Consider the following 22,544-nt stretch of genomic DNA (forward strand, 5'->3'; position numbering starts at 1 on the left):
AGCTGAATTCAAGTGGAGGCAATTCACTTAAAGAATCCAAAGGCTTCAGCAATATCTCAGATGGACTTTAATGAGTAGTTAGACTGAAATAGCTCCAGGCTCCAGGGGGTAGAGCAATCTGTGGAGGACCTCTCCTGGAAGATAAAAAGGCACTTTTATAGCTTGCAGCATGTAGTGTCAGCCTCTTCCGCGCCCCTAGCACAGCGCTCAGCATGCAGCATTTCTGCTCATCTTACTAATTGGTGGCTAAATACAGACAGAAAAGAAAGGGACACTCATTTCACCAATAAGTAGGAAAGCTCTCTTAGGAAAGAACAGAAGACAACTCACAGAGAAGAGGAGTGAGTCCTTAAGAAAGCACCCAGGTGACACTTGTGATTTTTTAAAACTCTGAGCAGGCCATTTCCACTTAATTTCTTTTCAGAGTAGGAGACTGAAGCAGCGCGCCAAAGGGGCTACAGTGTCTGCAAAAGCTGGAGAGACCAGTTTTAATTTGCCTTCCACTTCTGCTGTTCACGACAACACACCAATGCCCGCAAACATTCTTTCATTAGGATGTCTTGGGTTATTATAAGATCTCCTTAGCACAATTTACATTCAGAGAAAATATAACAGAAAAAGTAATTTATTTCACCTCCAAGAAAGGAAAAAACAGGAGTAACGGAATTGTTGGCCTTTCCACCACATTAATTTCATATTATGATCTTTATTTCCCATTACTTCAAATATCTAGAATATGAACAGAGGCTTCCTTTAGTCAAACCAAACACAATGCCTCCATTTTATTTATTAATCTTAAAATGTTTAAGATTTCAAATACAAGTGGTACTATTTAGTTTTTATACAGTTCCTTATATTGTAGTTTCAAAGTAATTTATATAGTTAATCACCACTCCTCACAAAAATGTCTATGTGAATAGTGGGAAGATGACGTGAGAAAGTGGGGTAAAAATTAAGTATAAGAATGGCAGAATTAGTACTAGAAATGGAATGATGAGGTTCAGGACATGCTACCCCAAAATCTGGCATCTTGGCATTTTTTAAAAAAAATACATTTTATTGATATTTTACAGAGAGGAAGGGAGAGGGATAGAGAGCTAGAAACATCGATGAGAGAGAAACATCGATCAGCTGCCTCCTGCACACCTCCCACTGGGGATGTGCCCGCAACCAAGGTACATGCCCTTGACCGGAATCGAATCCGGGACCCTTCAGTCCGCAGGCCGACGCTCTATCCACTGAGCCAAACCGGTTTTGGCTGGCATCTTGGCATTTTAAGATGAAGGAATTTGAGAAGTGACAGGGACAGGAAGGACTTTCAACCTTCCCCTGAAACAGGTCCTAAAGCCTTCATGAGCGGTGCCTTCCCAATACCTGGAGGAGAGGAGAACCTTACCTCCCGAAGATAAGGGACACAGAGGGGGATCTGAACAAACAGATGTTGCTAAGTTTTCCTCTGTTTACTACATTTAGCTGGCCTTTGCCCTATCACAGTGCTTGGCAATCTGCGGCTCGCGAGCCACATGCGGCTCGCGAGCCGCTGTTTGCCGCTCTGTTGACTAACGAGTTTGCCGACCCCTGGATAGGGGCTTAATCACAAGGAACAACAACAGCCTGTAATTATTGGAATCGGGAGTCTAGGGTCTTTCCATGACTTTCCATTCTTCATCAAAGCTAACATAGCCCTGGCTGGGTGGCTCAGTTGGTTGGAGTGTAGATTCAAGGTTGTAGATTCAATTCCTGGTAAAGGCATATGTGTAGGTGCAGGTTTGATCCCAGATTAGGGTGTGTATGGGAAGTAACCAATCAATGTTTCTCACATGGATGCTTCTCCCTCTCCCCCCCCCCCCTTTCTCTTTAAAAAAATCAATAAACATATCTTTGGGTGAGGATTAAAATTTTATTTTAAAAAGCTAGCATAAAAACACTCAGCTTTGTTTCTTGGGTCTTCATTTCTTTATGAAGACTCCCATGTCACATAAAACTTAAGTATGATTTTTGTGTGATTTTCTCTTGTTAATCTGTCTTTTGTTACAGGAATCTCAGCCAAGAACATAAAAGGGTAGAGGAAAGATATTTTCCCTCCCCTACAGTAGTATTCCAACTTCTTCTCCATTTAATATTCTCCAAAACAACTTAATTACACAAATATTTTAATGAGACATAGTTTACAAGGTTGATTAAAAGATGAGATAAAATCATAGTTGAAAGAGATCACTTAGATCCAATTGTATAGATCAGGATTATTTCCAAGCATACTATTCTATATAGATACACAGCTGAAATAATGTTTCTAAGAACCCAGCTAACCATGAAAGAGTAACAACTTTGTTTATTGTGAGGTCTATGTGAAACACAATTTTATCATTGTAAAATAAACCTCTCGGCAATGCAGCTGGATAGCTGTTATCTATATAAACACTGAAGAGTCTCATTTTTTAAAAAAGGATTCCACCCAATATCCATTTTAGAAAATTGGACAAAAAGAGCGAAGTATTGTGTCTGCATATATCAGCCCTCGGTAAATGTCTGAGGAAAGAGTAAATGACATAACCAGAAGAGGTAGCAGATAGAAACTTTCCCTGCTCCCACACTGTCATTAAGATTTTTCCAAAACATGATTTCTTCTCATAAATTGCAAGATATAATCCCCACTAGGGGAAAGCACATTTTGAGTTTTTCAAACCAAAAGGGCCTAGAGCACACCCTTGTCCGGTGCTTTGATTGGAACAGAATTAACCTGGCACCATCAACCTCCCACTCTGGCGAGAGCTGCACTGTGGGAGGTCATAAGTGCCTTGTGGGAGCGACTGCAAAAGTCAGACTCCAGAAGAGGCATGCACATGAGTGAGCACATGCTCACCTCTCTCATTTCTCCTCCCGGTTCACAAGTTAAAGACAGAGCCCTCACTTTCCTTTCTAAGAATGCAAACTGGATTTAGACGTATCTATCTATACTCCTTTCTGTGGGATTTGCTCATGCCATTTTCCTGCAGAGGAATGAATCACCATACTTTTGGCAGGATGAAAAGAAAGGCCACAAGGCTGAGGCTAAGGGGCTGAGAGTTCACCTGTTTGCTCCAAATGTACAAATGTTCCTTTCATGAGTAAACATGAAACAAAATATTTAAATAAATGAGTATATGCTCAGAGCTTTATAAACCAAATCTAAGGTACAATTTTCCAAGACCTGGAATAAACTTGATGTATGTCAAATTTGAGATGCTAACAAAGTTATCTGTTTTTTCTTTTTGAAAATACGTGCCCTTACTGGGGATCACAAACATGGCACATCAGGACAATGCTCCAACCTACTGAACTACTCAGCCAGGGCAGGTATCTTTTCTTCTAAAGAAGTAGTAAAAGCACCACATTTTCTAAGGTCATAATCAAATCAGGGTTAAGGCAATCGTTATCATCTAATCCAGGCCCAATATCTGCTTTTGCCTAAATTACCGATCTCTTTGATTATCATTGGGGATAATTGTTTCAGTTTTCAACTTGGCTTGGTTTAGGAGTACTGGAGGAGTAACACCAGGCCTAAAGGAACACAAGCCAAAAAAACACTAATCTCCTCTTACAGGAAAGAACACCTCCGCGTAATATGATGACTGAACAGTAACAAAAAGCAAAGTACCCCTCCTGCTAAGACATTTTAGTATAAAGAGACACAATTAAGATAACTTAGGCTCTTACACCATGTATTGAAATTATGATTATAAAAAAAAAAAATCAGCCCTAGCTGGTTTGGCTCCATGGATAGAGCGTTGGCCTTCGGACTAAAGGGTCCCAGGTTCAATTCCGGTCAAGGGCACATGCCTGGGTTGCGGGCTCAGTCCCCAGCAGGGGGCGTGCAGAAGGCAGCCAATCAATGATTCTCTCTCATCATTGATGTTTCTCTCTGTCTCTCTCCCTCTCCCTTCCTCTCTGAAATCAATAAAAATATTTTTTAAAAATCAGTAGTTCTTATGAGAAGGAGTAAAAATTCATGGTCATAGCTGCAGTTGCCAGAAGTCAGGTGCAGAGATCTGTGGCTGATGCATAACCTTACAAAGAACCCTACTAGCATTATCTTCCTCTTTTCTAACTCGAAAGAAAATTGGTGGTTCTCCTTGACCACCTTTACAGAAAATAATTTTTTACTAGTTTAGTTATTTTTAACTGTAGTCCACTGTCTGAGGCTGTAAGAAATGTGGTCATCTCAGAGGAAAACAAGCGTTAGAAAGCTTCTAACTGGCAGCTTCAAACCTCTCAACTTGCCTAATCCTTTGCTTGCAACAGCCTGGACTCCCAATTGTGGACTCTTGGGAACACTGCTGACCCCTTGTGTCTGAGGCCTTTCAGCATTATAGTATTTCCACTTTGCTATCAGTGTGAGCAGGGAGAGAGGGTTTCAAAAAGGAAGTCAGGAGGTCAAAAGGCCATATTCTAGGGGAATATCTAGACAGCCATATTTTTAACCTGTGTTTTTGTGACTTAATGAAGATATTAAATGCTAGTTAACCCAGTTTCTAAACCTTTTAACTCCAGGCCAGACAGACTGGGAGCAATTACAACTTGTTCAGGGGTCTGTGGGAATGCTGGCAGTTTTAATTTACATATTAATGCTGGAAAACATTTTCAGAGGCTAAGAAGATAATTCTTTGGTCCTAATAATGAATAGAATAAGAAAGAAAAAAAAAGACAGAAAAGTGGTTGAAAAGCTCTAGGCAAAATGGGCTGGGTTTATTTTTTTCTGTAATAATTTCAAACACTCCATCATCCACTGTAATAAAATATCACAGCAATGGTATATTTGCAATCTTTTCTTTTGCCTAAGATGACCATTTTTTGGCAGAGTGTCTTCAATAAAAGACTTAACAATCAAAGTTAATAATCCATCTGTCCCAACTCCAACTCCTTCCTGAGAACAACTCATTCTATTTCTTCGTTTCTGCCTCTACCACCCACCTAGAATACTTATCCTACCACTCACAGGATAAAACAAAACACTGAAACATAGGAATTGTTTTAAATTACTAGATTTCATTAAACAGCCCAGTTGGACACTTGCTCATTGGAATTTACTTTGCTTCCTCCAGTTCTTTGAAAAAAACAAGAATTCTGTTCATGAAAATATTAGCTTGACCCAAGGATGTAACAAAGTTAGCTGCCTCAGCTTTAGTTATTGCAGTCTGAGACCTCCCAGGAGGTCTAAAACACTAGAAGATTAAATATAGCAAAATATGAACAGGAAACATAGTTTGCAAGTCATTTAATAACTCCAGCTGTATAGAATTCTCAAATTATTTATTTTTCAAATTATTATTCTGAATTAAATATCAAATTTGTGAAACAAAATGTATCATATGCCCTTGAAAGAACTGTTAAGTGGTGGATTAACGCCAATGCAAAATTTCTTTCTGTGCTAAGGAAGAGAGGGGAACGCACAGGAATCCTGTGTGGTAGGTCCTATTATCCCCACTGAACAGAAGAGGAAAAAGAGGCTCAAAAAGCTGTAGTAACCTATCAAAGATCACATGGCCAGGATTGGCAGTGTCTTGCTAGGCACTGCAAACTTGACCTCTTTTAAAGGAAGATAAATTTTAAATTGAGTACTAGTTATTACTTACAAAATGAATATATTAATGTGGTTAATGACAAAATATTTCACGGATGTTGGTCTTATAGAAAGTTTATGGGAAACCAAAATTAAGGACCCCTGATTCATCTAGGCCCCTTTTAAATACAAAATATTGCTAATTTTCCTCCTCCTACTCCTGGAGGGGAAGGGGAAAGCTTGCTAAGGCTTAAAACAATAACACAGCAATGCCATTCCTAGGTACTATATCCAAAAGAACTGAAAACAGGTACTGAAACAAGTACTGACACACAAATGTTAATAGCACAATAGCCAATAAGTGGGGGAAAATGTTCATCAAGAGATAAATGGAAAGCCCTGACTGGTTTGGCTCAGTGGATGGAGCGTCGGCCTGCAGACTGAAAGGTCCCAGGTTCGATTCCAGTCAAGGGCATGTGCCTTGGTTGCGCGCACATCCCCAGTGGGCAGTGTGCAGGAGGCAGCTGATCAATGTTTCTCTCTCATAAATGTTTCTAACTCTCTATCCCTCTTCATTCCTCTCTAAAAAATCAATAAAATATATATTTAAAAAAAAAAAAGAGATAAATGGAAAAACACAATATGGCACCCATGCAAAGGAATGCTTTCCCTGTTAAAAGGAATGACATACTGATGTGGATTAACCTCAAAAATATTACACTAGCCCTGCCGGTTTGGCTCAGTGGATAGAGCGTCGGCCTGCGGACTGAAGGGTCCCAGGTTCGATTCCGGTCAGGGGCATGTACCTTGGTTGCGGGCACATCCCTAGTGGGGAGTGTGCAGGAGGCAGCTGATCGATGTTTCTCTCTCATCTCATCGATGTTTCTAACTCTCTAAACCTCTCCCTTCCTCTCTATAAAAAATCAATAAAATATATTTTTTAAAAAATACTACACTAACTGAAAGAAGCCAGACACAAAAGGTCACATGCTGTACGAATGTATCTATATGAAATATCCAGCTTAGGTAAATCCATAGAGATAAAAAGTAAATTAGTGGTGGCTGCAGGGCTAGGAGGGGACGGGGAGTGTCTAATGAAAATGTTTTGGAACTAAATAGTGGTGGTGATTGTATAATACCATGAATGGACTAAATGCCACTGAACTGTACACTTTAAAATGGTGAATGAATTTTATGTTATGTGAATTTCACCTTGGTTAAAACAAAAATACAGAATGAAATAATGATGATTGGCCATAAAGCCCTAGATGAAGAGCAGGTAATTTGCTTTTTCTTGGTTTGTCACAATTTCAATGACTTTTTGGCCATCATAAGCCAATATATGAAAAATTACCCATTAAAAGCTCCAAATAAGGCATTCATGTATCTGAGTTCCCCTAGTTTGTCTAGTTGACAGAGCACCTAGTTGAGTTTACAGTTTATATGAAGCTTTACAGCTTTTTTAATTTGTATAAAGTGCAAAGAAAAAGAGCATTGAGAAACATATGAAAGGCTATAAAATAGCCAGAGCCCGGGAAACAACATACATGCAAGTGGGGAAATCTAAATACAGCGATGTAAACACTCAGGAGAGAAACCTGCTTTTCCTCAGAACTTATTTTGTGTTTCTCCAAAAACTGACTAGTAAACAGTCATTTGCAGTCACCACCCAACGGGTTTCAGCAAAGAGGTCACACACAGGGAGGGCCTCTAGCTGCCACTTCCAATTACTCCCCTGGTGAAACAACACAGGAGGTTAAGTTACTCCAGAAGCCTCTCCACAGGGCTGCCATTGTTCCAAGCTCAAAACGCAGAGAAACAATAGACCCTATTCATCAGGAGAGCTTACAGGCTGGGGAATGGTCCCTTAGCGACAACTTTTTGTTAGGACATCGAATTTTTATAAACATGGACTTGTACAAATACATGTTAATTACTTTCAAAGAACAGCACAGGTTGGAAAAAAATAAAATTCAATGGACACAAAATGGGGAGTTTGGACCCCCAAGTTTTATCCCCAACTCTCTGATGTGACTTTAAGCAAGTCACTTTCTTTCTGAGCCTCCGTTTCCTTGTTTATTAAATGAAAATGACTCCTAAGATCACTTAGGACTCTAAAATCCTATGAACACTTATGAGGTCTAGTAATGTTGTTGCTACACTATTCATTCCAACACAAGGGGGGATAAATTCTGAGCAGGAAAGAATCACGAGTTCATATCTTTTCATGTACTATCAGCACCTAAAAACAAAGAGCCTTAAAAAAACAGAAACTATTTTTTATATTCTCTTTAAACAGACAAATCATAATGAATAGGTCTAGCGATCCCTCCATCCCACCAAGTCCAGGTTCACTCAAGCAGACTGCCCTACAGAAAGCACAATGGTGAAGGGCATAAACAGAAGCCACAGGTATGTTTCTGTCGCCTTTTCTTAGCTTATGAATGCACTTGAAGAATCTCTTGATTTCTTTGCAATGACTCAAAATCCCCAGAAGAAAAATGCCATTTACAACAAGAATGTGATCACTGTCCCAAGCTTCCACACCACGTCATTTTTTTGTTTTTTCAACCTCAAAACTTGCCAAAGCAAGAACTTTGTCTCCAGAGCCTAAGAGAGAGACACATAAATGAAAATGAAAAGGTCATTTCAAATGCATTTACAGTTCCAGGTAAAGAGGCAAAAACTTATCACATACATATTGAAACAGAAATAAAATTAGCTTCCATTATCAGTGCATTCCCCTAAGCTCGTGGTCGGCAAACTGCGGCTCACGAGCCACATGCGGCTCTTTGGCCCTTGTGTGTGGCTCTTCCACAAAATACCACGGCCTGGGCGAGTCTATTTTGAAGAAGTGGCGTTAGAAGAAGTTTAAGTTTAAACAATTTGGCTCTCAAAAGAAATTTCAATCGTTGTACTGTTGATATTTGGCTCTGTTGACTAATGAGTTTGCCGACCACTGCCCTAAACTTTCCCCTTGCCATCCCAATTTCCTTCCCCTCCACACAATCAGCTCCAAGGGTCTATTATTGGTTACAAATGGTAAAAATTTAGTTTACTTTTATATTTACATTTAGATGACAAATATTCTTAAAGCATTAGGCTATATTAATTATTTAATTATAAAGTATTGGGAAATATACTCAATAAAAGGGATTTATAAAGAACACAATTCTGGTTTTACCTCTAAACTCAATCTGAGAAAGCCATCATATTATCTCACCTACGCTATCTGTCCATCGGACAGTAATTCATGTCCAACTTTCAGAAATACGAGATACTCACCAAGGTCTGTAGAGACTTTCTCGAACTGGCTGAGAATAGCACCTGCATTTGCTGACAAGAAGGCCTCATCATCTGCAGTCAGCTAGACAAAACAGAACAAGTCCAGTGGAGTGGGTTCAAATCTTAACAAGCAGTTCTAGGAACCACTGCTAAGAATGCCTCAGGACCATCAACTAGATCACAGATCAAGAAGTTCTGTACCAGCCCTGACCGGTTTGGCTCAGTGGATAGAGCGTCGGCCTGCGGATTGAGGGGTCCCGGGTTCGATTCCGGTCAAGGGCATGTGCCTTGGTTGCGGGCACATCTCCAGTGGGAGGTGTGCAGGAGGCAGCTGATCGATGTTTCTCTCTCATCGATGTTTCTGACTCTCTACCCTCTCCCTTCCTCTCTGTGAAAAATCAGTGAAATATATTTTTTTAAAAACAGAAGTTCTGTACCAAATACTCTACACTTTTTCTTTATGGCTAATGCTATCTTGTATTAAATTAAACACAGGCCGAAACCGGTTTGGCTCAGTGGATAGAGCGTCGGCCTGCGGACTGAAAGGACCCGGGTTCGATTCCGGTCAAGGGCATGTACCTTGGTTGCGGGCACATCCTCAGTGGGAGGTGTGCAGGAGGCAGCTGATCGATGTTTCTCTCTCATCGATGTTTCTAGCTCTCTATCCCTCTCCCTTCCTCTCTGTGAAATATCAATAAAATATATTAAAAAAAAAAATTAAACACAGGTACCTTCTCTCCAAGTTTCCTGAGAGCTGTTAGTATCTCTACTTTCTGTTGAGTGTACAAGTCTCTTTCCAGCTTTCCAACCATGAGATCTCTATCCATCTACAATGGATGAACACAAAGCATATGGTGTTTAAGTTAAAAACATTCTATGCATAAAATACAGCTTTTCAGGTCTACTTCTTTAAAAAATATCCGCTAGCTAATTAATATTATAAGGAGTTATAGAAACAATTCAAGACAAACATGATAAAAATGCTATTACACAGTTCTAATAAATCTTAATGCTAATCATAACCAGTCTTAGTTACAGTTTAGTAGTAGAGTTTAGGGATTAGGAATTAGTAAAGCAATAGCTTCCTTTAGAGAGGATCCATCCTCTAAGAACTCATTAAACTGAAGTGTGGTTTATAGGCTTGAATGAGGTCATTGGTATCAGGTCTCCTGGAACTTGGGTTAAATATTGCCTTTACCACCAGAAACAGTGATAGTATATACTATACATTGGTACTATTCTATGTGCTTTGTATATATTACATATTACACATAATATGTGCTCTACCTATATTATTTCATTTAATCCTCATAACAATCATAAGAGGGAGAAACTATTATTATCACCTTTTTTTACAGGTGGGGAAATTGAGGCACAAGAGTTTGAACAAAATAACTTCTCCAAGATCACATATCTCTATATGGAGCAGGAATACAAATCCACGCCAGTCTGACCTAAGTCCATACTCTTAACCACTATCCTAGTGAATTACCAGTGCTTGCGAATAACCATTAATGCCTTAATTACATTCAAGTTTATAAACAGACTTCTTCAAGCATCAGGTTTATAAAGACATTTGAAATTCTTAGGTGAGAAAGGCCACACACACAGAAAACAATGCTAATGAATTCTAGATGGGATTTCAACTCAGAGCTTCAGAAGTAAAACCTCACCGGTAGAGTTCAAGTAGAAGTGGCCAGTAGCAATTTAAACTGCCACTTGCTGTTTAACCTTCTATATTCAAAATCAACAATAACTGCTCAAAGGACTAATTTTGACCAATTTTTTTTAAAAAAGTGGACTTTTTTAGAGCAGCTTTAGGTTCACAGTAAATTGAGTGAAAGGAACTGAGATTTCCCGTATACCTCTTGCCCCCACTCATGAACAGCCTCTCCATTACAAACATCTCCCACCAGAATGGGTCACCTGTTTCAATTGATGAACCTACACTGAAACAGTTTACATCAGGGTTCACTCTTGGTGTTGTACATTCTCAACTGACCCATTTTTAAACTTCAGAATAACATGAGCAAATTGTTGGGCTAAGAAAAAAAAAATACACATAGCAATTGGATCAATTTAAAGAAACTTTACCTCCGCTAACCTTGTCCGAAGCTGACCTGGTTGTTTCTTTGCAAACAATCTGATGACCTCTGGGGTTTTAAAGGCCTGGCTGATAGCTGCTTGGATAGCCTAGAAATACAAGGTGAAAACTAACCAAAATATTCCAATGAATCAGATGTTGCAATTGATTGATGGGTCTCCAATTATTAATAGGCCTTTATTGATCAAATACTGTTACAATTTTAGTTTCTATTTGCTATTTCTGTGCATGTCACTGGAGTCAAGTATATCCTATATAATAAAACCCTAATACTAGTATGCTAAGTGTCCGGTCATCCATTCAACCAATCAAAGCATAATACACTAATGATATGCTAAGGTCGCTCAACTGCTCCAGTCGGCAAACGCTCCGACTGGTAGGTTAGCTTGCTGCTGAAGTCTGGCCGATTAGGACTGGGGGAGACAACTGAGGAAGATGGGCCAGATACACCCTGGGGCCCTCCCGCAGTCCCTCCCAGGCTGGCCAACCTCCCGCGTCTCTCCCCGGCCCCAATTATGCACTGGTGGGGTCCCTTGGCCTGGCCTGTGCCCTCTTGCAATCTGAGACCCCTTGGGGGATGTCAGACTGCTGGTTTTGGCCCTATCCCCACAGGCCGGGCCGAGGGACCCCACTGGTGCACGAATCTATGCACTGGGCCTCTAGTAACTAAATAAAGATCTGGAAGCATATGCTGTTTTATCCACAAGTGGATACTCACCTAGAAGTTAAAACTAAAAAAAAAAAAAAAAAAAAAAAAAGGGAGAAACCAAGATGGCGGCATAGGTAAACACCTAAACTGCTGCCTCACACAACAATTTCAAAACTACAACTAAAAGACAGAACGGACACCATCCAGAACCACAGGACAGCTGGCTGAGTGAAAATTCTACAACTAGAAGGAAAGAGAAAAGCTCACAGAGAATTGGAGGTACGGCAACGGGTCTTTGTGCACGCAGAGAGGAAGGGCGGCTGAGAGTCTGGCTGACTTTCTCTGGCGGAAGGGGGAAGGAAGCCCCCGACCGCACTGAACCCCAGTTCTGACTGCACTGAACCCCAGTTCCGGGCGAGCCCCTGGGGACCCACGCTCTTACGGGGGGAGTCTGGACTCTCAGGCGGAGACTCGGGAGCCGGGGAAGGCGGAGGACTGAAAGCGCGCGCGTGCCAGTGCGCACAAAGGCTGCGGAGGTTGCCACAGCCTTTCCCTAGTGGAAGGGAGTCGGAGGCTCCTGACTGCACTGGGCCTCAGTTCTGACTGCACTGAACCCCGGTTCCAGGCGAGCCCCTGGGGACCCACGCTCTTGTGGGGGGAGTCTGGACTCTCGGGCGGAGACTCGGGAGCCGGGAAGGCAGAGGTCTGAAGGCGCGCATGTGCGCGCAAGGGTAAGGCTGATGGGAAGCCAAGACTGAGACTCCACCCATCCAAGCTGAGCACAGAGGCTATTGCAATTTGGCAAGTCTAATCCTATAAGGCTGTCTCCAGCACCGAACTTCTCCCAGCATAGACACAGCTGATCCTTACAGCCAACTGGCCTGGAGGTCAATTCTTCCCAGTGATACCAACAACAATCAAGACTTAATTACAACAAGGCTGTACACACAGTCCACAAAGGGGTGCACCAAGAGTGTCCACCTCAGGTTAACTGGGGAGGCAGACCCACTGGGCCATATTGGAAACCTAGCACACAAATCTACCTTACCAACTCAGGGAAGCAGTGAAAATGTGGCATCAAAGAATCAGATCACAAACGAAAGAAATGGAGGAAAACAAATGAATATAGAATTCAAAAGCACGGTTATAAGGCTTTTTAAGAATATCCTAGAAAAGGCCGATAAATATAACGAGACCCTCGAAGATATGAAAAAGGACCAACTAGAAATTAAACATACACTGACTGAAATAAAAAATATTATACAGAGACCCAAAAACAGACAAGAGGAACACAAAAATCAAGTCAAAGAATTGAAATACAAAGAAGCAAAAAACACTCAACCGAAAAAGCAAAAAGCAAAAAAAAAAAAAAAATCCAAAAAGTTGAAGATAGTGTAAGAAGACTCTGGGACAACTTCAAGCGTACCAACATCAGAATTATGGAGGTGCCAGAAGAAGAGAGAGAGCAAGATACTGAAAACCTATTTGAAGAAATAATGACAGAAAACTTCCCCCACCTGGTGAAAGAAATAGACTTACAAGTCCAGGAAGCGCACAGAACCCCAAACAAAAGGAATCCAAAGAGGACCACACCAAGACACATCATAATTAAAATGCCAAGAGCAAAAGACAAAGAGAGAATTTTAAAAGCAGCAAGAGAAAAACAGTTAGTTACCTACAAGGGAGCACCCATACTACTGTCAGCTGATTTCTCAACAGAAACTATGCAGGCCAGACGGGAGTGGCAAGAAATTTTCAATGTGATGAATAGCAAGAACCTACAACCAAGATTACTCTACCCAGCAAAGCTATCATTCAGAATTGAAGGGAAGATAAAGAGCTTCACAGATAAGAAAAAGCTAAAGGAGTTCATCACCACCAAACCAGTATTATATGAAATGCTGAAAGGTATTCTTAAAGAAGAGGAAGAAGAAAAAAGTAAAGATAAAAATTATGAACAACAAATACATATCTATCAACAAGTGAACCTAAAAATCAAGTGAATTAAAAACCTGAGGAACAGAATAATCTGGTGAATATAATAGAATCAGGGGCATAGAAAGGGAGTGGACTGATAATTCTCAGGGGGAATGGGGTATGGGGGGTTCATGAAGTGACTGGACAAAAATCATACACCCATGGATGAGGACAGTGGGGGGGAGGTAAGGGCAGAAGGTGGGGTGGAAACTGGGTGGAGGGGAGCTATGGGGGGAAAAAGGAGAAATAATTGTAATAATCTGAATAAAGATTTATTTAAAAATAAATAAATAAATAAACCTAAAAAAAGGATAAATTTTCTATCTTAAATATACCAAAAAAAAAAGAAAAAGAAAAAAATGACCTGTGTCATCTAGGTAAGTAATTATGCTTACCAGTTGCATTCCACTTAGTTCATCTACCAAAGTCATATTTCCAGACATAATTTTTTTCAGTGAATCATTAAATTCACTTAGTTGCTCCAGTGTTTCCTTTTTGGTTTCTTCATATTCATCTGCATCAAGTTCCTCTCTGAAGTACAGTGAATATAATATATAAAACACAGGGTTCCAAGTGAAAACAGCAATGTTAGTATTTGTACTTCAGATACATATATTATAAAAAAAAAATCTTGGGGAAAAAGGCTAAAAGGAAATATCAAAATACTAATGTTGGGTGTATTCAGATATTAAAAATGTGGGCATTTTGCTGCAATGTGGTTACTTTAACTAAACATTTTTCTTTTATCAAAATGAGGCACACTTAAACCACATAACTTCCTTTTAAGCTGTCTATAAATCAATGGTATAAACTTGGGCAAGATAGTTAACAGCGAAGCCTCACTTTCTGTATCTCTAAGCTGAAGATAATAATAGTGCCCTCCTTATAGGGTTGCTAGGAGCATTAAATGAAATATGGAAAGTGCTTGGCATGTAATAGGCACTAGCTGTTATTATCATTAATGGTAGGTAAAGTTTTGTGCACCTTGAAATACAACAGGAATGCAGTACTTGCCATTTGAGTAAGAGGCTGTTTTTATGCATCCGTCAAACAAAGCATTTATTAAACATTTACTACAAAGAACAACAGTTACTATTTATGGAGCACCTACGCCATCCAAGCATTTTGTTGGCTCCTTCATTTGTAATATTTACCATGGCTGAAGAGTCTTGGTCTTTTAAGTAGTCAAGGCTAAAAATACACCAGAAGTTCAAGCAGAACCTACCAAGCAGGGCTATTTTATTATTTTAGCACCCTCTCAGGGTTATTTTAAATACTGAAGACAAGGTAGGTGTTACTATTTCCATTTCACATATATGGAAATGGAAACAAGTATCTTGCCCAAGTCCACACTTGCTTTGTAATTAAATGAAAGACTTTCACATCCCAGCCTTTATGACCCAAAGGGGTCCCAGGTTCAGAAATATTGACTGAATTTCTCCACCGGACAAAGCACTGTGAAGAACACTACAGAAGTAAAAATCACACATGGGCCTGAACTCATGGAGTTTGTAATCGTGCTGCAGAAAAAAGCCATTTTTACAGCATAACAGCAAACAAATTATACTCTTACCTGCATTCCTCCAGATCTTGTAATTGCTGCATTAGTCTATCCAACTGTTCTTCTAAATTCTGCTTTAATTTGCTTGTCTCTGTCTTTCCTCTGGAAGCCATTTTAATCTCTAAATAGAACAATAAACCCACATACAGTATATAGTTGGTTATCTAAAATGATGCAACATACCAGGAAAATTTTAAATAGGCTATACTCTTTTTCTGAGCTATAGGTGTGGAAAAGATAGTTGTGCAAAGAAAATATCAATTTATATATAAAAGTTTAAACTCACCCCACAAAAATGCCTGGCAGTTTTCTTTCTTTTTTTTCTAAGTATTTTAAATATTTTTTTAAATTAATTTTTTTAGAGAGAGCGGAAAAGAGGGGGAGAGACAGAAACATTGATGCAAAAGTGAACCATCGATCAGTGGCCTCCTGCATGCTCCCTACCAGGGATGGAGCCAGCAAGCAGAGCATGTGCCCTGATCCCTGACAGGGAATTGAACTGGCAACCCTTTGGTGCAAGGGATTGTGCCCAACCGACTGAGCCACACTGGCCAGGGCCTGGCAATCTTCCTAACTGACTTGATGAATTAATTAGAAGTCTTCACTAGTGGGTCTATCTTACCTTAAACAGATTTGATAGACGAAAATACAGATTTATAAAGAAATAAATCAGGTGTGAACACAGATTCATTATAATATTCTTTTTCATTCTTAGTATGTTCCAGGACTTAGAACACTCCTAGGCCCTAGCTCAGCCGTGGGCAAACTACGGCCTGCAGGCCGGATCCGGCTGTTCTATCCGGTTCTCTTGCTCTCCCCTCCCCTCCTTTACTTTGAATTTATATTAGTTCACACAAACACTCCATCCATGCTTTTGTTCCGGCCCTCCGGTCCAGTTTAAGAACCCATTGTGGCCCTCGAGTCAAAAAGTTTGCCCACCCCTGCCCTAGCTGGTTTGGCTCAGTGGATGGAGCATCGGACTGCAAACTGAGGGGTCCCAGGTTCAATTCTGGTCAAGGGCACATGCCCAGGTTGCAGGCTCGATTCCTAGTAGGGGTGTGCTGGAGGCAGCCGGTCAATGATTCTCTCATCATTGATGTTTCTCTCTCTCTCTTCCTTTCTGAAATCAGTAAAAATATATTTTAAAAAAAGAATACTCCTAGTATTATCTTGCTGGTCATATGTGTATTTACCTAATATCATGTGGGCATGAACAACTTTTGATATGAATTTCTTCTTTGAAAATGTGCTCATTTTTCTACTGGATTGTATTTCCCTTACTGATTTATATAAGATGGATACAAAGACTTAGTATTTATGTTGCAATTATCTCCTCTTGTCTTCTGACTTTAAATTCTACTTATGATGTTTTTATCACAATAATTACTTTTAATGGTCAAATCTATCTTCTCCTTAAGTCTTCTTAGCCTGTGCCCCATGAAAGCAGGCCCTAACTATCTCAAGATTTAAAAATATATATTTTCTATTCTAAAACTTTTATATATGTATTTTTAACATTTAGCTCTTTAAGCCACCTATATTTTTTGTTAATGCTGTGAAGTTAAGGGTCTTTTATTTTCTTTCAAATGGATAGTCAATTGCCCAAATATTGTTTACTAGTCAGTATTCATTTATGCCACCTTTAATGTACTCAATAGTAGCTCTATAGTTTGTTTCATTGGTAATATTCTGGTCCTAAGGCATTGCCTTGCTATTTTAATTTTTATAGCTTTAGAGCTGAAGTATAATGATAACTGATAAGAAGTTGCTTTTATTATTGTGTGTTTCTTCCCCCCAATAACTCTTGGTTATTTGTGTGCATTTCCTCTTTTGATATGTATTTCCAGAAGAAATTTAGATGAATTTAAAATCAGTCTTTCAAGTTTGCTTAAAAATTAAATTGAGCCCTAACTGGCTTGGCTCAGTGGATAGAGTGTCATCTTGCAGACTGAAAGGTCCCAGGTTCGATTTCAGCCAAGGGCACACACCTCGGTTGCAGGCTCAATCCCCATGCGGGAGGCAACCAATCAATGTGTCTCTCTCACATTGATGTTTCTCTCTTTCTGTCTCTCCCCCTCCAATCTCTGTAAAAATCAATGGAAAAATATCCTCGGGTGAGGATAAACAATGAATAAATAAATTCAATTGGCATTTTGACAGGGCTTACATTTAAATTAGACACTAATGTGGAGAAAACTCGTATCCTGGAAACTTGAATCTTCCTGTCAAGCAATATCTCTCTATTTTATTTAGGCTTTCTTTTATAATTTTTAAAAAGAAAATACTTTTTTCGCAAAGGCCTTGAACATTGGCTATTCTTAGATATTTTGTATTTTTTGTTAATACTGGAAATGGGGTCTTCATTATTATAATTTCTGATTACTGCCGGTGTAGAAAAGAGCTACTGATTTTGGAGTTGATATTGTATGTATCTAACAGTTATAGCATTTAAGTTTTTCTGTTTATAAAAATTAAACTTACGCCAAAACCGGTTTGGCTCAGTGGATGGAGCGTCGGCCTGCGGACTGAGGGGTCCCGGGTTCGATTCCGGGCAAGGGCATGTGACTTGGTTGCGGGCACATCCCCAGTGGGGAGTGTGCAGGAGGCAGCTGATCGATGTTTCTCTCTCATCGATGTTCCTGACTCTCTATCCCTCTCCCTTCCTCTGTGTAAAAAATCAATAAAATATATTTAAAAAAAAATTAAACTTACATTCCTTTCGGGAAACACATATTGCCTAGTATTAGATATAAACCACTCATCGAAACCTAAATCCTGAGAAACCAAGATGGTAGCATAGGTAAACACCTGAACTTGCTGCCTCGCACAACCACTTCAAAACTACAACTAAAAGACGAAACGGATATCATCCAGAACCACAGGAAGGCGGGCTGAGTGGAAATTCTACAACTAGAAGGAAAGAGAAAAGCACACTGAGTCTCAGAGGAGGTGCGGAAGTAAAGTGCAGAGGTACAGCGGTGCGCGCGGAAAGGGCTGGCAACTGAGGATGTGGCTGTCTTTTTCAATTGGGAGGGAGACACAAGCTCCTGACTGCTCTGAACTCCAGTTCTGGGCAAGACTCTGGGGACCCAGACTCATATGGGGAGAAACTGGACTGTCTGGCATCATGCGGAACTACAGGGTGGCTTTCTCTCAGAGGTGCTTGAAGCGATTACCAAGGGACACTGAGACCCGGGTACCTCTTGGGGCAGGGCTGACGGGAAGCCATTGCTGTTTGTTCCACCCTGAGACCCCGCCCCATCCAAGCTGTGCACAGAGGCTTTTGCATATGAATGGCCTGGTCCTTTGCAATCTAAACCTACCTAACAAACTGCAGCTGAGTCAGAGAGACCCAGAACATCCAAAAGAAGGCCCAAGGCCCCACAGCAGCTTGCATTGCTTCACAGCTGGGCCTCATCTGGGCACCTCCAAAACCCAAACAAAGCAGATCTCTCCGTAGCTCCTGCTGGGTGGCCTCGGGCAGAGGCTAAATTAGCACCTCCATGGAGATCCAAGAGCCAGTGTAACCAGTGGTCAGAGTGGGACCATCCAGATTACAACTCCTCAGATCCATAAGGGACACACTCAGGGGGCAGACTCAGTGAGCACCAAAGCCCCACTGAAGCAAGTCTTGTCTCATAAGGGTGTCTCCAGCACAGAAGTTCTCCCAGCGTAGACACAGCTGATCCTCACAGCTGATTGGCCTGGAGGTCAATTCCTCCCAGTGATACCAACAACAATCAAGGCTTAACTACAACAAGACTGTGCACACAGCCCACAAAGGGGTGCACCAAGAGTGTCCACCTCAGGTAACTGGGGAGGCTGAGCCACTGGGCCCTATAGGACACCTAGCACACAAAGCCACTCTACCAACTCAGGGAAGCAGCCAAATGCGGAGACAAAGAAACAGATCACAAATAAAAGAAATGGAGGATATATAGAGTTCAAAACCATGGTTATAAGGTTTTTTAAGAATTTTCTAGAAACCGCCGATAAATTTGGTGAGACCTTCAAGGATATGAAAAAGGACCAACTAGAAATTAAGCATACACTGACTGAAATAAAGAATAATATACAGAGATCCAACAGCAGACTACAGGATCACAAGAATCAAGTCAAAGATTTGAAATACAAAGAAGCAAAAAACACTCAACCGGAAAAGCAAAAAGAAAAAAGAATCCAAAACTATGAAGATAGTGTAAGGAGCCTCTGGGACAACTTCAAGCGTACCAACATCAGAATTATGGGGGTGCCAGAAGGAAAACCTATTTGAAGAAATAATGACAGAAAACTTCCCCCACCTGGTGAAAGAAATAGACTTACAAGTCCAGGAGGCACAGAGAACCCCAAACAAAAGGAATCCAAAGAGGACCACACCAAGACACTTCATAATTAAAATGCCAAGAGCAAAAGACAAAGAGAGAATATTAAAAGCAGCAAGAGAAAAACAGTTACCTACAAGGGAGTACCCATATGATTGTAAGCTGATTTCTCAACAGAAACTATGCAGGCCAGAAGGAAGTGGCAAGAAATATTCAAAGTGATGAATAGCAAGAACCTACAACCAAGATTACTCTACCCAGCAAAGCTATCATTCAGAATTGAAGGTCAGATAAAGAGCTTCACAGATAAGAAAAAGCTAAAGGAGTTCATCACCGCCAAACCAGTATTATATGAAATGCTGAAAGGTATTCTTTAAGAAGAGGAAGAATAAGAATAAGGTAAAGATAAAAATTATGAACAACAAATACTTATCTATCAACAAGTGAATCTAAAAATCAAGTGAATAAAAAATCTGATGAACAGAATAAACTGGCGAATATAATAGAATCAGGGGCACAGAAAGGGAGTAGACTGACAATCCTTGGGGGGAAAGGGGTGTGGGGGGTGCGGGAAGAGACTGGACAAAAATCATACACCTATGGATGAGGACAGTCGGGGGGGGGGGTGGTAAGAGTATGGGGTGGGGTGGGAACTGGGTGGAGTGGAGCTATGGGGGGAAAAGAGGAACAACTGTAATAATCTGAACAATAAAGATTTATCAAATAAAAAAAAAGAACTGAACACACACAAAAAAAAAGAAACCTAAATCCTAGGGTAACATATTAAAACATTTAAAATTCCTACACATAATCATTATCAGATGATTTGATATGTGAACGTCAATGAAGAGAATTCCTTACATCATATTCAAAGTAGAATTTAATCAGTGAAAATCTACTCTTACTACCTGCCATATCTCTTAAAACTAGTTTAAATAATCTACAATCATTAATAACATGTAAAAGAGTATAGCCAGAAGTGTAATTTATGATAGCTATGCCTCATGTAAAATTTCTCCTGGAAATACATATTTAAATTTTATTTTAAATCTGTTGTATTTTCCAGTAAAATTCAAGGCAAACCTGAGATAAAACCGAAAGTGTCTTTTCAGGATTAATTTCCTATAATCTAACCACGCTGGACTATTGCTATTTCAGAACATGCTGTGAACTTTCACCCTTCTTTGGGAGCCTGCAATTTTTCTACCTGACAAGCCCAGGGCATTCAGTCTTAAGGGCCTAGCTCAAGTTCCACCTATTCCATGATGCCTTCCTTGGTTACCCCCACCCACTAGGTTGTGAGTTATTTGAGTATCGATTTTGCTTTCTCTTTATAAACCAGCATCTAGCACAACGCTGGATAAATAATTGGCAAATGAATAATGAAAAGAGATTGCTTCTTCTACAGCATTCCACTTTTCTTTTCTTTTCTTTTTTTTTTGGTTGTTGGTTTTTGTTGTTGTTAATCCTCAGCGGAGGATATTTTTCCCATTGCTTTGCAGAGAGTGGAAGGGAGGGAGGGGGAAAGAGAGAGAAACATCAATGTGAGAGAGCGACACATCAACTGGTTGCCTCCCGCAGGCACCCCCACTGGAGGGCATGGAGCGAACCGGCTACCCAGGTATGTGCTCTTGACCCGGAATCGAACTTGTGACCCTTCCATACGCAGCCTATGCTATAACCACATAGCCACACTGGCCAGGGCTGCATTCCACATCTTATTCTCTATTCACCACTTATTTCTTCCTTGAGTTATATGAGTTCATTATAGCATGTTTCTGTGTCTTCCTCTCCAACTGTAGAAGTTCTGAAAGCAGAAAATTAGTCTGATTCCGCTTAGCCTCGATATTCAGGAACTGGATGGAGTGTATAAAGGCACAACATATTTTAGGGAGGCAAAGATATTCTACATAAATTTCAGGGGAGATGGAGAAACTTTAAAAACCTTAACCTGGCGCGCTCCATTGAGATTTATCCCAGAAAGATTAACTCACTGGCACCATCTAGTATTCAATAAAGGTGGTGCATCTTTTACCAAAACGGCAGAAATGGTTCTCAAAAACTAATCTGGAGAGGAAACTACTCATTTATACTCGTCTCTTTTTTAAAAAAAAACAAAAACAAAAGCTTGTTTATTGTTTCAGAGAGGAAGGGAGAGAGAGATAGAAACATCAATGATGAGAGAGAATCGTTGGTTGGCTGCCTCCTGCACAGAACCCAGGCATGTGCCCTGAGCTGGAATGGAACTGTGACCTCCTGGTTCATAGGTTCTCGCTCAACCACTGAGCCACACCCACCCGGCTCACCTGTCTCTTATTACTCTGAACTCTACACAGTGCTGACAGGTCTCAAATGGCATAAACCTCCAACTCTTTAAGTTTCAGTGTCATAAGCTTGAGGAAAGTGAAACTGTTCATCAGAACTAAAAGCTCAACGTGCAAACAAACCACCGTGGGGTGGTGCTGGCTGGGGAAAGAAAGACCATTAACAAGTAGTTTTTATTCACTATATATAATCTTGGCCTAAAGCAGTCCAGGTAACTTCCACTGGAGCAGCCTGCAATTGAAACACACCCCTCTCTTTCTAGGAAGACATCAAGGGGGCCTGGTTGGGGGGTGGGGGAGGAGGGCAGCCTTTCTGAGATGTTTCCTAGTGAGGGTGTTACTGAGGAAAACCCCGCACGCGGACTCGCCTTGAGGGAAGTTGTCAAATCCAGAAAGGCACAGAAAAGGAAGGGCGGAGAGCACACCTTTTCCCGTTTCCCGGCTGGAAGTGAGCTGCGTTTGGACCTCAACCTTCAGGACGCTGTCAGGGAGCAGCCCCGGCCACGGCCCAAATTCTATCTCCGCGGGGGAACTTGAAGCTCCCGCACTCGGGTCCTGCGGCGGCCGGGCTCGACTAGGCCCCGGTTGCCACCAGAGGTCGCCGTGAACCTAACACCCCGAAACTTTTCGGCCCTCCTCGACCAGAACCCGAACAACCTCTTCAGGATTTCGGGGTTCCCTCTCCGTCTCAGGCCCCTGGTCCTCAGAGTTAAGAGCAAGGAGCCCCGCCTACCTGGTAGTCCTGGGCTGGCGGACGCGCGCTGGGGGAGCACTTCCGCCTGA

The 22,544-nt window shown here is 40.9% G+C and overlaps 1 protein-coding gene across 4 annotated transcripts; it reads right to left on the reverse strand.

The window, feature by feature from the left end:
* Positions 1 to 47: 47 nt before the first annotated feature.
* On the reverse strand, positions 48 to 22,541 carry LZIC (leucine zipper and CTNNBIP1 domain containing). Of its 4 annotated transcripts, XM_080652685.1 has the most exons (8): positions 22,495 to 22,541; positions 15,128 to 15,236; positions 13,950 to 14,085; positions 10,919 to 11,017; positions 9,556 to 9,651; positions 8,825 to 8,906; positions 8,052 to 8,149; positions 48 to 134 (listed from the first exon to the last, which is right to left on the reverse strand). In XM_080652685.1, exons 2-7 carry the CDS (start codon positions 15,226 to 15,228, stop codon positions 8,091 to 8,093), a joined length of 573 nt encoding a protein of 190 aa, XP_080508811.1. In that variant the 5' UTR covers positions 15,229 to 15,236; positions 22,495 to 22,541; the 3' UTR covers positions 48 to 134; positions 8,052 to 8,090. The 4 variants fall into 4 exon arrangements, with proteins under 4 accessions (XP_080508811.1, XP_080508809.1, XP_080508810.1 ...); XM_080652683.1 differs by lacking the exon at positions 48 to 134 and having other exon boundaries at positions 4,705 to 8,149; XM_080652684.1 differs by lacking the exon at positions 48 to 134 and having other exon boundaries at positions 5,241 to 8,149; positions 22,130 to 22,505.
* Between the last annotated feature and the right edge of the window lie 3 nt (positions 22,542 to 22,544).

The sequence above is a fragment of the Plecotus auritus genome, assembly GCF_963455305.1.
Source record: "Plecotus auritus genome assembly, chromosome: 2".
NCBI lineage: Eukaryota > Metazoa > Chordata > Mammalia > Chiroptera > Vespertilionidae > Plecotus > Plecotus auritus.

What these genes read in the sequence shown, in the direction of transcription:
- LZIC (XM_080652685.1), bottom strand. Translation starts at nt 15,228, where the DNA reads ATGGCTTCCAGAGGAAAGACAGAGACAAGCAAATTAAAGCAGAATTTA. An exon ending in TTCGGACAAGGTTAGCGGAG is followed by an intron (nt 9,652 to 10,918) that starts GTAAAGTTTCTT and finishes CATCCATTGTAG; the next exon opens with ATGGATAGAGATCTCATGGT. An exon ending in TCAGGAAACTTGGAGAGAAG is followed by an intron (nt 8,907 to 9,555) that starts GTACCTGTGTTT and finishes TGTTTTGTCTAG; the next exon opens with CTGACTGCAGATGATGAGGC.